Raw genomic sequence first — 13,280 nt, 5'->3', positions numbered from 1 at the left:
GGAGGCAGAAAGAGCTTGAGAGAGTAGAAAAACCAATGATTCAAACTTGAGCAGTACTAAATAGCCATCATCACCATGCACTGCACTGAGGAAAAGGTGATAGAAGGAACAGAATAAACAGTTACAGGCTGGAGAGGAAACCTTTTTATGGCAAGATGTTTACAATATATCCTGTCATAAGAAAATCTCTTTCTTCTTTCCTAATGCACAACATATGTGGAATTCTCTTTGAAAATCTGACTGCATTGCAGCCAAAGACTTATTTTTTTCTTTGAAGTATTGCTAATGTATAAATTATCCCTTTCCTCCCAATGCTATTGATATTTTATAAAAGGACAGTAATGTAGCTTTGACTAAATAACGGTTTTCTTTCCTCTTTGTTGTGGATTTAAATTGGATTCCAATTTAAATTTCAGTAAATATCTGTTTACAATCACAACACATACACCTTTGGCTTTCTATTGGAAAATTGAAAGATGTGTGTATAAAGAGGGTAGCAGAAAGGATGGAGAGAGGGAGAGAAAGAGATTATATATTGATTTACAATATTTTTTATTTCTTCATGTAACTCAAGAAATAGTTTTATTAGGACCAATCCAAATGTTGTAAAATAGCAAGAAAGCTTTCAGTTGTTCAGCATGGTTAAAAAAAGTTAAGAAAAATGTAGACGGAAGAGAGGATTTGTCATGATGTGATTAGCAAATCTGTAGTTAGGGATAACAGAGATGGTTATTTAAGAAGAGGGTGAGCAGCAACAGACGAATCCCTGCTTCATGGTTCACTAGACAACTGTGAATATTGCATGGGTGAAATAGTCTCCTTCTATTTTATTGCCCCAAAATTCTGGCACTCATTATCAGAACAAATCGAACAGTAGGATGTATAATACCTTGTACAGCATGTTTCGTAACCTCAGTAATTTTAAAATGTGTAGATTTCAACTCCCAGAATTTCCCAATCAGCATGTGCTGGCTGGAGTATTCTAGAAATTTAAGGCCATGCACTTTAAAGTGGCTGTGGCTGAGAATCATTGTTCTAGAACCATCTCTCCATTGTGTGAAAATAGTGTTTATGAGGGGAAGATTCAGGGATATCTGGATGATGTTATGAAGATACTATAATGATAATAGAGAAATGTATGGAGATAGATAATGGAGCAATATGTCAAGACTGTTATCCTTGCTGTGATAATTCCAGAAATAACTAGTTCTAAGAACTGATCAGAACAACTTTAAAAAAAAAAGATTGTAGGAATGGATGTTGATGTAGATTGTCCACAGACAATACTACTAGTGTGTAGTCACTGAATTCTCACAGCAGATGTAACATAATAAAGATGCAAAGAGATTCCTTTTAGAATCTTGCATGAGAGAAGAAAATATTATTTTTTGACTGAGTGGTTAAAACAAAAAAAGATTCCATTTCAATGGGACAGATTGGAAACTGTGATTTTTACTTTTAAAAATTAGGAGTTTCAACTGAATTCTGCCCAGAAGGCAAGGAAATTTCTAGAAAATGTAAAGAATTGTGGGGAAGATTCAAATGGAGTTGTAAGTGGGAAGTGCACAAAAGCTTCAACAGACAAGACAGGGACCTGAAAGGGATGATACTGAACTAGAAAGCACGAGTATCAATTTTTCTAATTTTTTTGGATTGATTATGGATTACAAATGCTTTAATGTGGAATATAGGTGCTCATCAAAAGAGAAAAAAACTTTCATTGTTTGAAAAAATTAAAACAAGATATAATTTACTGACAAAACATGTATTAGAAAACAAGAGAAAATTTGATTTATAAAATTTTGGGTGTGGAATTTATTTCACTAAAAAAAGAAACAGAATTGTTTTAAATATAAAGCCAAATTTTATTTTTACTGATAAGCATAGCAGACTTGTTGAGGGGTAGAAGGGAGTGGAAATCAATCTGCATGGATCTAAGACTTTGGTATTGGAAATTTATGCCCCAAATGAGGGTAAAAACACAAGACAGCAATGGTGATATATGTAGTAGTGCCCAGTGACAGCAACATCAGAAAAAAGGAGTATAAGCTAGAGAAGTTCCAGGGCCTGAAGGAGGAACTACTAGACAACATGGTCACCACACTATAAAAAAGATATTGAGACTCTAGAAAGAGTGCAGAGAAGAGAAATCAAGATGATTAGGGGACTGGAGAGTAAAACATATGAAGAATGGTTATATGAACTGTGCATGGCTAGTCTAGTGAAGAAAAGGACCAAGAGAGACATGATAGCAGTGTTCTAATTTTTGAGGGGCTGCCACAGAGAGGAAGGGGTCAAGCTATTTTCCAAGGCACCTGAAGGCCGGACAAGGAATAATGGATGGAAACTGATCAAGGAGTGATTCAACCTAGAAATAAGGAGAACTTTTCTGACAGTGAGAACAATCAACCAATGGAACAGTTTGCCTTCAGAAGTTGTGGCAGCTTCATCACTTGAGACTTTCAAGAAGAGATTGGACTGCCATTTGTCAGAAATGGTGTAGGGTCTCCTGCTTGGGCAGGGGGGAGGTTGGACTAGGTGACCTACAACATCCCTTCCAACTGTTCATCTGCAATATGGAAAGTAAAGGCCAAAGTGGTCTCAGCTGTGGTAGGAGACTCAGAACTGTGAGTAGCTCATAAATCCCAAGAATGACATCAGAGCTCTCTGTCCAGAACTCTCCAAAGCCCAGGCTGCCTTGCTAATCAGATGCCTTCTCAAGTTGGCTACCAGTACTTTCAGGCCAATGACGGGTCAATTTCTGGTCAATCCCATGGATGGTACACCTTACTGACTAGTAGCCTAAGGTGAGGTGGCCTGGGCACACTTTCTTGCTCTGCCGAGACACACGTCTGGTTGCACTTTGCAACACCTCACCTTCCTTTTGTGATGTAGCAGGACCTGTTTTTCTACAAAGGATGTTGTGTCCGCTACCGTGGAGATCAAAGAGAAAGGTATAAATTAATTAACTTCTCTGCCAGGAACACGACGAGGCCTGCGCCTGTGGCCGAAGGGGGCATCTTGGAGATTGCTAGGGCAATCTGGTGCTGATGGAAAGCACAAGTGAGGAAAAAGCCCCAAAGGCAAACAGTGCTTTTTATTCAAGTATATTTCAGTGCTTTTAACATTAGACAAAGCAGATCAGTCTCCTATGCGCGGCGTCCGAAGATGTAGACGCCAGTAAAGCCAGCTGGCTTAAATGAGCTCTGGGCACACTGTCTTCCTAATATTTACCGCTCGCGCAGCAGCTGCCCGAGAAGCGTGGCGGAGAAGCCATCTGCACTGCAAGCCATGGTTGTTTCTTCTCGGGCTTCTAAAGCCAGACACTTGCAAAAAGCACCTCAGGCTCTGCAGAGGTTTTCCACAAGGCAACTTCTATCTTCCTTCTTCCAGGCACGAGGAACCCGCTTACTTTTGAGACTGAGCGAGGAGAAGGGGGGGGAGGGGAGGAAGAAACAAGATGCCCCCAAGTAGGGAGCACTACCTATAATTTATTTTGGGGGTGGGGACGGGTGTGGGGTGGGGGGCGGGGGCGGGGGTGACCAGGCAACGCTTTGGTTGGCGTGCTGGCATCCATCAGCCAGCAACATCGAAGGGAGTCATGAGGAGAGAGATAAGGATCGGGCGTGACGTCAAGGAAGAGCTTGGTTCGCGGCGCTGCTCTGAGGCACCGGGGCTCTTTGGCGTGGCATTGGCGCTCCGGCAGTGAGCGAGTCGAAGCTCCGGGCTGCGTCTGGGGAGCCTGGTCGCCTGGGAAGGGTGCGTGGAGCCTTTTGCGCGCGGCGAAGGGAAAAGAGCGGGCGAAGAACGCGGGAAGTCCGGGAGCGTGGGGTGAGTGAAGGAAACCTGGAGGTGCGCTTCTGGACCGAGAGCTGGAGAGGAGACAACCGGGAGACGCTCGGGCAGAGTGAGGCGGCGGGTCAAAAGAGCGGCCGGGGCGGGAAGAGAAGCGGTGACAAAATGGGTGGGTGGATGGATGGATGGGTGAGTGGGGAGGCAACTGGTGGGAATGAGGGGAGGGAACGATGCTGGGGCGCTCCAGCATCGCTCTTTCTCGTCTCGTCTCTCCAGAATGATGGGAGAGACCGGTACAAAGATTGCTTTTCGGAGCCGGACGAAGCATTAAAAAAAAAAGACTGAAGAGCCCGCGCATCTCACTCACTTTGGTCACTATCCTTCGATTCTCCCCTCTCCCCCAAACTTCATCGGTTTTTGACTGCAGCCAAACAGATGAGGTATCTTAATCGCACTTTACAAACTAGTGGATTGATTTTTGTGGACAAGATTTCATCACCTGCTTACAGAAATATCTGGAGATGTACCCAGGGATGGCACTCCTGTCTCATCTAGTGCATCTCATAAAGGGAACAAAACTCCATCAAGGCTGGTGCCATAAAAATTGTGGCAATTCTAGAATCTCTCTCCCTCCCTCCCTTCCTATATTTAACGTTATCTGAACTTTCGAATTAATTAAAACTGTCAGTTCAGAAACAAGGGATTAATCTGGAGACAGAGCACTGTGGATGTATGTGTTTTTAGACACAGTTGGGAAGGCATGGCAGAAACAATTGGGGTTCATCCTTGACATCTGTTTTCAGTATGAAATACAGACCAGGAAGAGACATTTTCTCATCTGATTCTTGATACATCAGTTTTAACAATTGAGTAATAGTGAAAAACTAGGAATGCAAATATAATGAGCTCTTTAAAATGTAGGATGAAACAGTATGTGTGAAATTCAATTTGTATACTTGTAGTTTTATATTATATTGTGATTAGCGACAATGATCAAAATTCATGCAATGTTACCGGTACCACCTCTTATAACTCAACTTATGAATCGTCACAGGGATATTGAGGAAAAAATCGTTGTGATGATGCTGTATGTCAGTTAGTGCAGAATATGAATATTAGTTGGGGTGAATTTGTTTTAGGGTTTATTTCTGTATGGAGAAATCCATTGTACACAAGTTTGTTTCTTCCTGGGACCTCCCTATTAAAAAAAGGAATATTTGAGCCAGCTTCCCATTTACTCTTTCTTGAAATGAAACCCAAGTTGTAGAATTAAAGTTCAGGTCCATGGTGGATGCATGCATCTGGAGTATCAAAACAAGCAAGGTCCTGAGATATCAAAGATTAGTAATCCCCCTTTTTACATTTGTTGTTAATATTTGTTGTTTGTTATTTAGGCAAAATTGCCACATTACGTTAAACAATAAGAAATTAAAACTAGAGATATTTAGAGATGGATATTGGATGAAAACAAACTATAATCAGGGGTAATTTTCTGGATATGTGTCTATATTGCACTGGTTGAAAAACTTGGATTATTTTAAATAAAGGCATAAGTGCCTGAAGCTCTTCGCCTAGAGTGAAGCCGAGCAGATTAATTAACAAAAGTATGCACAGTAAACAAAGCCAGTTTAAGATATCAAGAATTTCTGTTGGTTCATGAACAACTTTATATCTTTTTGTATGTTAGTGGACTAGTCTATCTGGTTTTATTTTTAGATTATTTTTGTTCTCTATAAACGGTGATTAATTAGATTTTGCACGCTCTATTTTTACATGTGGGTAGCCAGCTCTAACAAAAGACAAAACTTCTGTATAATAACTTGTTGTTGAAATATTGACAGCAATGTTAGTCAGCATTTATGGTTTTATTCTTGATAAGAAAAAAATACTTAGCTAGATAACATAAGGAAATAGTGAAGCAGAAGCAGCAATGATAGACACCCATGAAAATGAAGGGAAAGAAATGTAGCCATAGAGGTGGCAGATTATGGAATTGTGTTCTTCCTTAAAAAGAGTGCCATGAAAGCAAAAAAAAAAAAAGGCTTTTAAATTCTAATTTGTATTAAAATATTGTTTTTTAATGTTTATTTTATAAGCCATAATTTGAGAAAACTAAACCATGGCTTGGCATGAATTCAATGTGCTGAATTGGCTCCGAGAGAGTCGGCAATCCCGGAAATTAATCTTGCTGATTGTCTTCATTGCTCTGCTCTTGGACAACATGCTGCTGACTGTAGTTGGTATGTAAAAAGTTCCTGATACTATAAATATTTAACCGCTTTGCTTCTGGGTAGCCTTAAACTCCTGCATGAAGTGTGTATGTCTGTGCATGTGTGTGTCTGTGTATGTGTGTGTCTACATTCATTTCCTTCCTTTGTGGTTTTTGTAAAACAAAATGACAGGAAAGATAAAAAGTTGGCATGGCATGTCTGATGAAAGAGACTTTGTCTCTTTCACCCTTACATTTTATTATGGTTTAGGTTTTCAGTGTTACAACAATTAGCCATTATGGAAACAGCAAGAAATTGAATTAGCTTGCATGATGGCTTGTATGTATGAACATTGATCAGAGCATTAAACACTGTGTTCTTATCAAAGGAGGAAATATTTTATTCTAAAAGGATTACTGTAAAGGATTGTATTCACATCTACTGGAGGCAAATCTTACATTTGGTATCTTCTTTTATTGCTATAAGCAATAAAACAGTTTGAAGCAAGATTTGTTTTCAGATAACACAAAGCTTCTGTTTTTATTCAGTGGTGATGAACTGCTTTGTTTATTGCTCATATAGCAATTGGCAAGGCAGTAACTCTTACAAAACAGGTATCAGACTTTTCAGGTATATACCAGACAGGAAACACAACTAGAGGAGTTAATTCTAGTTTATTGCAAGGTTACATTAATACATTCTTGCAAGTCTGAAAGTACAAATCTCTCACCATCTCCTTTTCAGTTTGAGAAACAAGGGATGCTCCCTCCTGAGCCTCTTTCTCTTCTCATTATGCAGCTGAGCTGTAGACTATGCCTTTTGTTATCTGACCATTCTCTGGGCATGTCTATGGAGATTCTCAGTCATCTAGGTCATGGTTGTCCTAAAGGTGGTTTTTTTAAAGAGGCAAATGGACTTTCTGGACATTCTCTGCACAGCATTTCTTTGCCCTGACTCTCGAGGTCATTGTCACATACCATTGCACAGGGGGCATTTCTTCAATCAAAAAATTATGAAGATGAAAAAGCATTCACAGAATTAACAAACAAACAAAAACTTTTATCACAGAAATGTACTCCGCTTTATGCCCCAGATTTGATTATTCAAATATGTATTTAAATCAGAATGAGTACAACTGAATAATTTTGAAATCTGTTTTGTATATAGAAATTTAAATAAATGTCAAGTTGTGTTAATACTTTAGCATTTCTATAATGTAAATCATGGTTTTGTGTATATTATAATATTAATTTTTCTTGAGAATGCATCTTACATTAAAATGAAATCATCTCATAAAACTTTTATGTCATTTCTTATCATCTCTTGGTCAAATGAATTGAGTGGATTCATAGTGTATAATTATGTTTGCTCTAACCAGTTTGAATTTCTACATTTAAAACAACATAACCATCATTTAGAACTCTGTACTTGTTTTTTTGTCTTCCCACAAGTTTAATTATTTTATTTCCATTTCTTTACTAGAGTTTCTATACAATTATCAAGACAAAATTAAAAACAACATGGAATTCCAACTACAGACTCCAAAATAATAACAAGTGTTATTCATCAGGGGCTTTTCAGATTTTAATATCCCCCAAATGCTTATAGTCCAACAGACTCTTCGGGTTGACTAATATCCTAAATGTAGTTTGTCAATTATCTTTGAAAACTGTTGAATTATGCATAAGCATGACCAATTCTTGTTTTTCCCCCATTCTAACTCCATTCCCATAAAAAAGATAGCTATTTCAGTGTTGTCATTGTTTGGTTCAATATAAAGTAACATGGTTTAATTTAGCAATCGTGCACCAATGTACCAGGAAATATGTCCATTGATTTAAATGAAACTGACTCTGAGGAGACATATGTGGAAAAGTTATTCACATATGAAATTGTTTGTAGCCGTCAAATGGTATACATGTTTATTGAGGAAATATATAAAAATATTTTCATAACATATTTTAAACCACTTGTTGAAATTTGACTTTATTATGGCAATTTAAATTTGCTCTGATATCAAGTAAGTAAATCTTCACTAGATGTTGTTTTTGCAGTGTAATTTGTAAAATTAAATTTGAGATCATAAATTGGAATAAGTAGTTTTGCAACTTAGCATCATCACATCTTTCCTATTTTTCTTATCAAGTCTTCCCACCTATTCCATTTTCACTTGCTCTTCCTGGTAGAATATGCCTTTTTCTGCATAGTTTTCCCACCTAGCAAACGTGGTTATTTGAACAGCTATATAAATAATAGCCATTTATGGCTGTCCTGTCCACTAGGTTTCCTTTAACAGCAACAATTCCTGAGAAAGTTGGTTATGCTCTGACATATTAACATTTTTATGTGTTTGATGTTACATTCATGTCAAAATTATCTTTTTGTTTTAAGGTATGGAAATATCCCTTTGTAAATTATTTCCATATCACTAGTTTTTCAATTATGTAGTTGCTGAAGGCCATTCATTTATCTCAACTCGAAGGTTTCCTGAATAAATAGGATTATTTACACAGTAATTAGATTCAGACATTTGCAAAACATGATTCATCTATTCTAAACAATTGATAATTTTGTCATTAATATCCCCTGCCAAGTAGTTTGTCCTATCTCTTATTTTAAAAGTCTTCATTTTCTTTCTCACACATTTATATATTTAGGATGCTGCTAGGAATTTCAACCATATACAGATTGCCATATTTACTCATGTTCTTTCTGTTTCCTTAATTTCCTAAAATAATTACTATCTCATCTAAAGTACATTGACTTGAAATTTACACAGGACTTATCTAGGGTTTTATACAGGACCATTAGCCTGTGTGTAATTTATTAAACTGTATCATATTTCTTTATCTGGAAAACACCTATTATGTACATTTGTAAAGAATGTATTAAGGAGATTATCTACCTTAATATTGTCTTTGTTAATTGCAACAACTGTTCAGAATATTAGATCTGAGTCTTTTCCAGAGCTACCTGGAACCTTAGATGTTCGTGACAAAAATAGGAAGTTAATTACTGAGTTATTTATAAAACCAGAAGTGCACATTAATTGAAGTTAATGTGGAATATTAGTTAATCTAAAATCTCTTCAGGTTAATGAAGTTTAATAGTCTAAATCCAATCCTAAATAGGTATTCTTGATTCCTGTTCTTCAGAGATCAAGTAGACTATTTTATAGGCTGAATACAAAAATAATTTTACTTTCAAAATTCTTGAAGAAATATCAACCAGTTGTAGATAATTATTACCTTGTGTTCCAATTAAGAAAGTCAAGACTAAAAGTATTATTTTGGTTTATTTACTTGTTTATATTTTATTTAGCAGTTTTGCAAAAAAAAAAGAATCTTCTTTTACTGAAATAACTAAAAATATAAAAGATACAATAGTAATGAAGAGGAGAACTCATCCTTTTTCTATGGTGTTTCCTGGACAACTAATTGGTATCAATAATGCATGTATTTACATACCAGGTTATTGTTATGTTTATATGACTAGTATTTTGTTTCCAGGTGAACTTTATAGAGGGTGATTTGTCATTGCAGCCTTTTTACTTCTACATTTGATGTTTATTGTGTTTGATCTAATTAGGATGCTTTTTTGAAGTTTATACCATGCACTGCAAACAACTGCTATTGGTAAAGGGCATATAAATGAATAAGGGCATAACAAGCATAGGATTTTAATCTTAACTTTTAAAGGATTGGAAGTATTTTATTTGAATCATATTAATGCTGGGGAACACAAAAATCAGCTTACACATAATTTTAATATCAATTTTCTAGATGTTTTTGCATTTTAAAATTCAACTCCCTATTTCAACCATATGAGGAATACTTTTGCAGAATTCTGAGAAAATTGGGGAAGACTTAAATATATTTTCCCGTAATTCTATTAATCTTTTTTAATTGAAATTTGATGTTGGACTGAATATTGATAAGTCTTATCAGATTTTTTTTCATTCCATGAAGAAAAGAATGAGTGACTGCTTGAATTCCAATCATTTTATGGACGAACCTGTGGGTTTGTCTTTCTTATACAGTAAGATTAAATATGAAGAACAATGAAATGCCTGGATACATGTATCAGAGAGTACAAAATTTGATCAGATTTAAACTGCTTTTCCTAGCTCTTCTGTTGAAATAAAATTAGTTTGATAAAACCAAACATAATCATTTCTCCATGATGAAAAGTTCTGAAAACTACATTCATATACTTTACGAAAGAAACAGTGCAGCCTTGTGTTTATTTTTGTTGTGTTTAATTATGACATGTGTATATGCCTTTATGTGACAATTTTTCTCTTTGCTTTTTCAGTGCCAATAATACCAAGTTATTTGTATAGCATTAGACACCCCAAAAATGTAACGGATGTCCAAACCATTAGACCAGAGACTCCTTCTGTCAGCTCGAACAGATTGCAAAGCATCTTTTCTTATTATGACAATTCAACTATAGTTACTGGAAATAATTCTGAAAGAACAAGGCCAGAAGATTATTATTATGCTCAGACAGAGCAAATGGTAGTAAACATGACTAAGACAACTCCATCCTCCTCAGACTGTCCAAAGAAAGACAAAGAATTGGTGAATGAAAATGTAGAAGTTGGTTTGCTTTTTGCTTCCAAAGCAACTGTCCAGTTCCTTACTAACCCTTTTATAGGACCAATGACAAACAGGTATGTTTTCTTTTTCCCCCTTATATAATAAAACAGACTTCATTTGTTCTATTGTATTCTATCGTTCTATGTGTATTTATTTTTTAGAGAAATATTTGCTTTATTATGTGTCTTATTTCTTATTTAGTTTATAGATTGCTTTCACTGATACATATTATTAAAATGAATTGCTAATAAATCTGCACTATATCATCTCTAAATAAATCAGCCTTCTATTTACCATCTATTTTATTTTAAATAATTTTCAACTTGTTCCTTTCTGCTTTTTGACTGGCACCCATAGATAGATGTCTTTGTAGAAGGAGTGAACTTTTTTTTAGCTAGTGCAGATATCAGATAATGAGAACTAGAAATGAAATACAGAATGGTAGCTTATGTAGTACAATTGTTGCAATCTCTTCATTAATAATATGGGAGTGGTGAGTGGGAATTATGCACTTCCTTCCAGCCAAGCTTTTAAATACATTTTTTAATTATAAACATATTTAATTATATGTTACTTTTCAAAGAACATTCTCCTAAGGTAGCTTGTTGTGCACTTGGTTTTGCAGTGGTTAGAATGCAGTACTGCAACCCAATTCTGCCCATACCCAGGAGTTCAATCCTTCCAGGGTTGAAAATTGACTCAGCCTTCTATCCTTCTGCAGTCAGTAAAATGAGGACCCAGATTGGTGGGGGATGACGATAAATCAGTCAGAGAATGCTATAAAGCATATGGAGCATTATATAAGTCTAAGTACTATTGCTATTGTTACTATAAATGCCTTCAAGTAAGAGTTGATGAAACCAGAGACAGAAATGACTGTAGGATGGATTTGTTGTTCAGTTTGTTGATCAAATATGGTTGACATTCCTCCTGAAAAGATAAAAATTCAGGCAGGCTCTTATTGTTCTGTGATAGGCTGTGATTAGAAGCATTAGAGTGGCACCACGGTTTTAATATATCATCACAATTTCATATTTTCCAGCAATACCACATACAATACCATATTTTACCATATACAATCAAGCTATAGGAAAAAAGTTAGTATAATCATATTGATAGACACTATTAAAGCATGACTAAAAAACCGCTATAAAACAGCATATTAATAGCATGACACAGTGATTGTGGGCACATAAACCTTCTGATTCAAGAGATGTTATCTTCTGTATAGGTTTATATTTCATTGTGGATAATTGATTCATAATTTCAGAATTATTTTGGACTCATGGCTCCTGTCTAAAGAGAAGATAACAGCTATTTTGTAGAGTTATATCCATTGTGGAAATTATGAATATTTCTGAACTGAAAAATCCTACAATCATTCTTGATTTAGTCATCTCCCATGGAAGTATTGTAATTTATTCTACATAATACAAGTAGCAATATAACTGCTACATTCCTTCCATATAACACCTCTAGCTTGAGAGTGAACTAGATGCCAGTTTGCTTTCAGGTGCAATTTTGGAATTGGCACATATTATCTTTAAAGACTTTGTGGTTCAGAAGTTTAATATCTACAGCACTGCCTCCTCCAAATGGTTTTACCTGTCTATTCAGATCAATGGTGTCAAACTTGTGGCCCGCAGGCCAGATGCATCACACGCTGCACCCACCTCTGGTTTAGTGGTGACCCCCACTTAGTGAAGAGGAAAAAAGTTGCAATGTGTCCCATGACAACCTGTTGTCGTGAGTTTGACACTCCTGATTCAGATGAAATGAGGTATACTTTTCTTGAGTCATTCAGTCTACATAGGCCGAGAGCTTTCTCAGTTATTCCTTCTTCTTTGAAGCATTTGTATTTCCAGAGATCAGACTAATCCCAACTTACTGGGTTTTGATAAAGCTGTAAAACTGTTTTATAAAGCCCCAGGAAGAGATCTGGTATGAGGTAGAGCTCACATTCTGGTTTGTGTCTGAATGTTACCCTGGTAACCATAGTTCTCTTTCTAATTTTCTTGGCTACTGTTAGTTATCAGATTGTGACTGTGTGTGTGTGTGTTATTTTAGCCTTATTGAAAGAATAGAGTAAAAGCCATTCAGAATCTCTCTGGATTGGAGAAGCATAGCACAGCAAACAAATAAACACAAATTTGTGTTCACCCATAAGACACTATTTTATGTAATGTAAAACAGTTTTTAAAAAACCATTATGGTTATTAATATTAATTATGTTTATATAGTATATGTTATATATGATGTCCCACATACTTCTACAAGAAATAAAACCAAAGGACATAAAACAGTAAAACATCAAAAGCAACAGCAATTCTGTTAGCTAAATTCTAACCTGAAAAGTTTAAAATATTAGGAAATAAAAAATTCAGTGATAGAATGAACCCTGAATCTATTCCTTTCCGATATTTAATGTAAAGTAAATAAAACAGTTGTTTTAGATTAAATAGCAGGAGAGCAGGGTAATATTTACATTGCACTTTGAATATTAAAATCTGCTAAGTATTACTGTTGTGTTAGAGAGCAGAAACCTAGGATTAATTTTTATTTAGAGTAACATAGGAAGCATGGCTTACATGCTGAATGGGCTTATGATATATGGATCGAACAGCCTGATATAAACATATAGATCCTGGAATGGTTAGATCTAATTTAGGTAGGT

At 35.9% G+C, this 13,280-nt stretch overlaps 1 protein-coding gene across 1 annotated transcript in view; it reads left to right on the top strand.

Annotated features, from left to right (window-relative positions):
- Window positions 1-3,666: 3,666 nt before the first annotated feature.
- The window catches only part of SLC18A2 (solute carrier family 18 member A2), a 32,947-nt gene continuing 23,333 nt past the window's right edge, over window positions 3,667-13,280 (top strand). Inside the window, exons 1-3 of the mRNA XM_026704837.2 lie at window positions 3,667-3,831; window positions 5,892-6,035; window positions 10,320-10,680. Coding sequence (XP_026560622.1) covers window positions 5,915-6,035; window positions 10,320-10,680 — 482 coding nt within the window. The 5' untranslated portion in view covers window positions 3,667-3,831; window positions 5,892-5,914. The remainder of the gene's footprint in view (window positions 3,832-5,891; window positions 6,036-10,319; window positions 10,681-13,280) is intronic.

This window comes from Pseudonaja textilis, chromosome 4 (genome assembly GCF_049901715.1).
Source record: "Pseudonaja textilis isolate UNSWEBS1 chromosome 4, rPseTex1.2, whole genome shotgun sequence".
Taxonomy (NCBI): Eukaryota; Metazoa; Chordata; class Lepidosauria; order Squamata; family Elapidae; genus Pseudonaja; species Pseudonaja textilis.
Note: the sequence above shows the minus strand (reverse complement) of the source record. Positions and strands in the feature narration are given on the sequence as shown.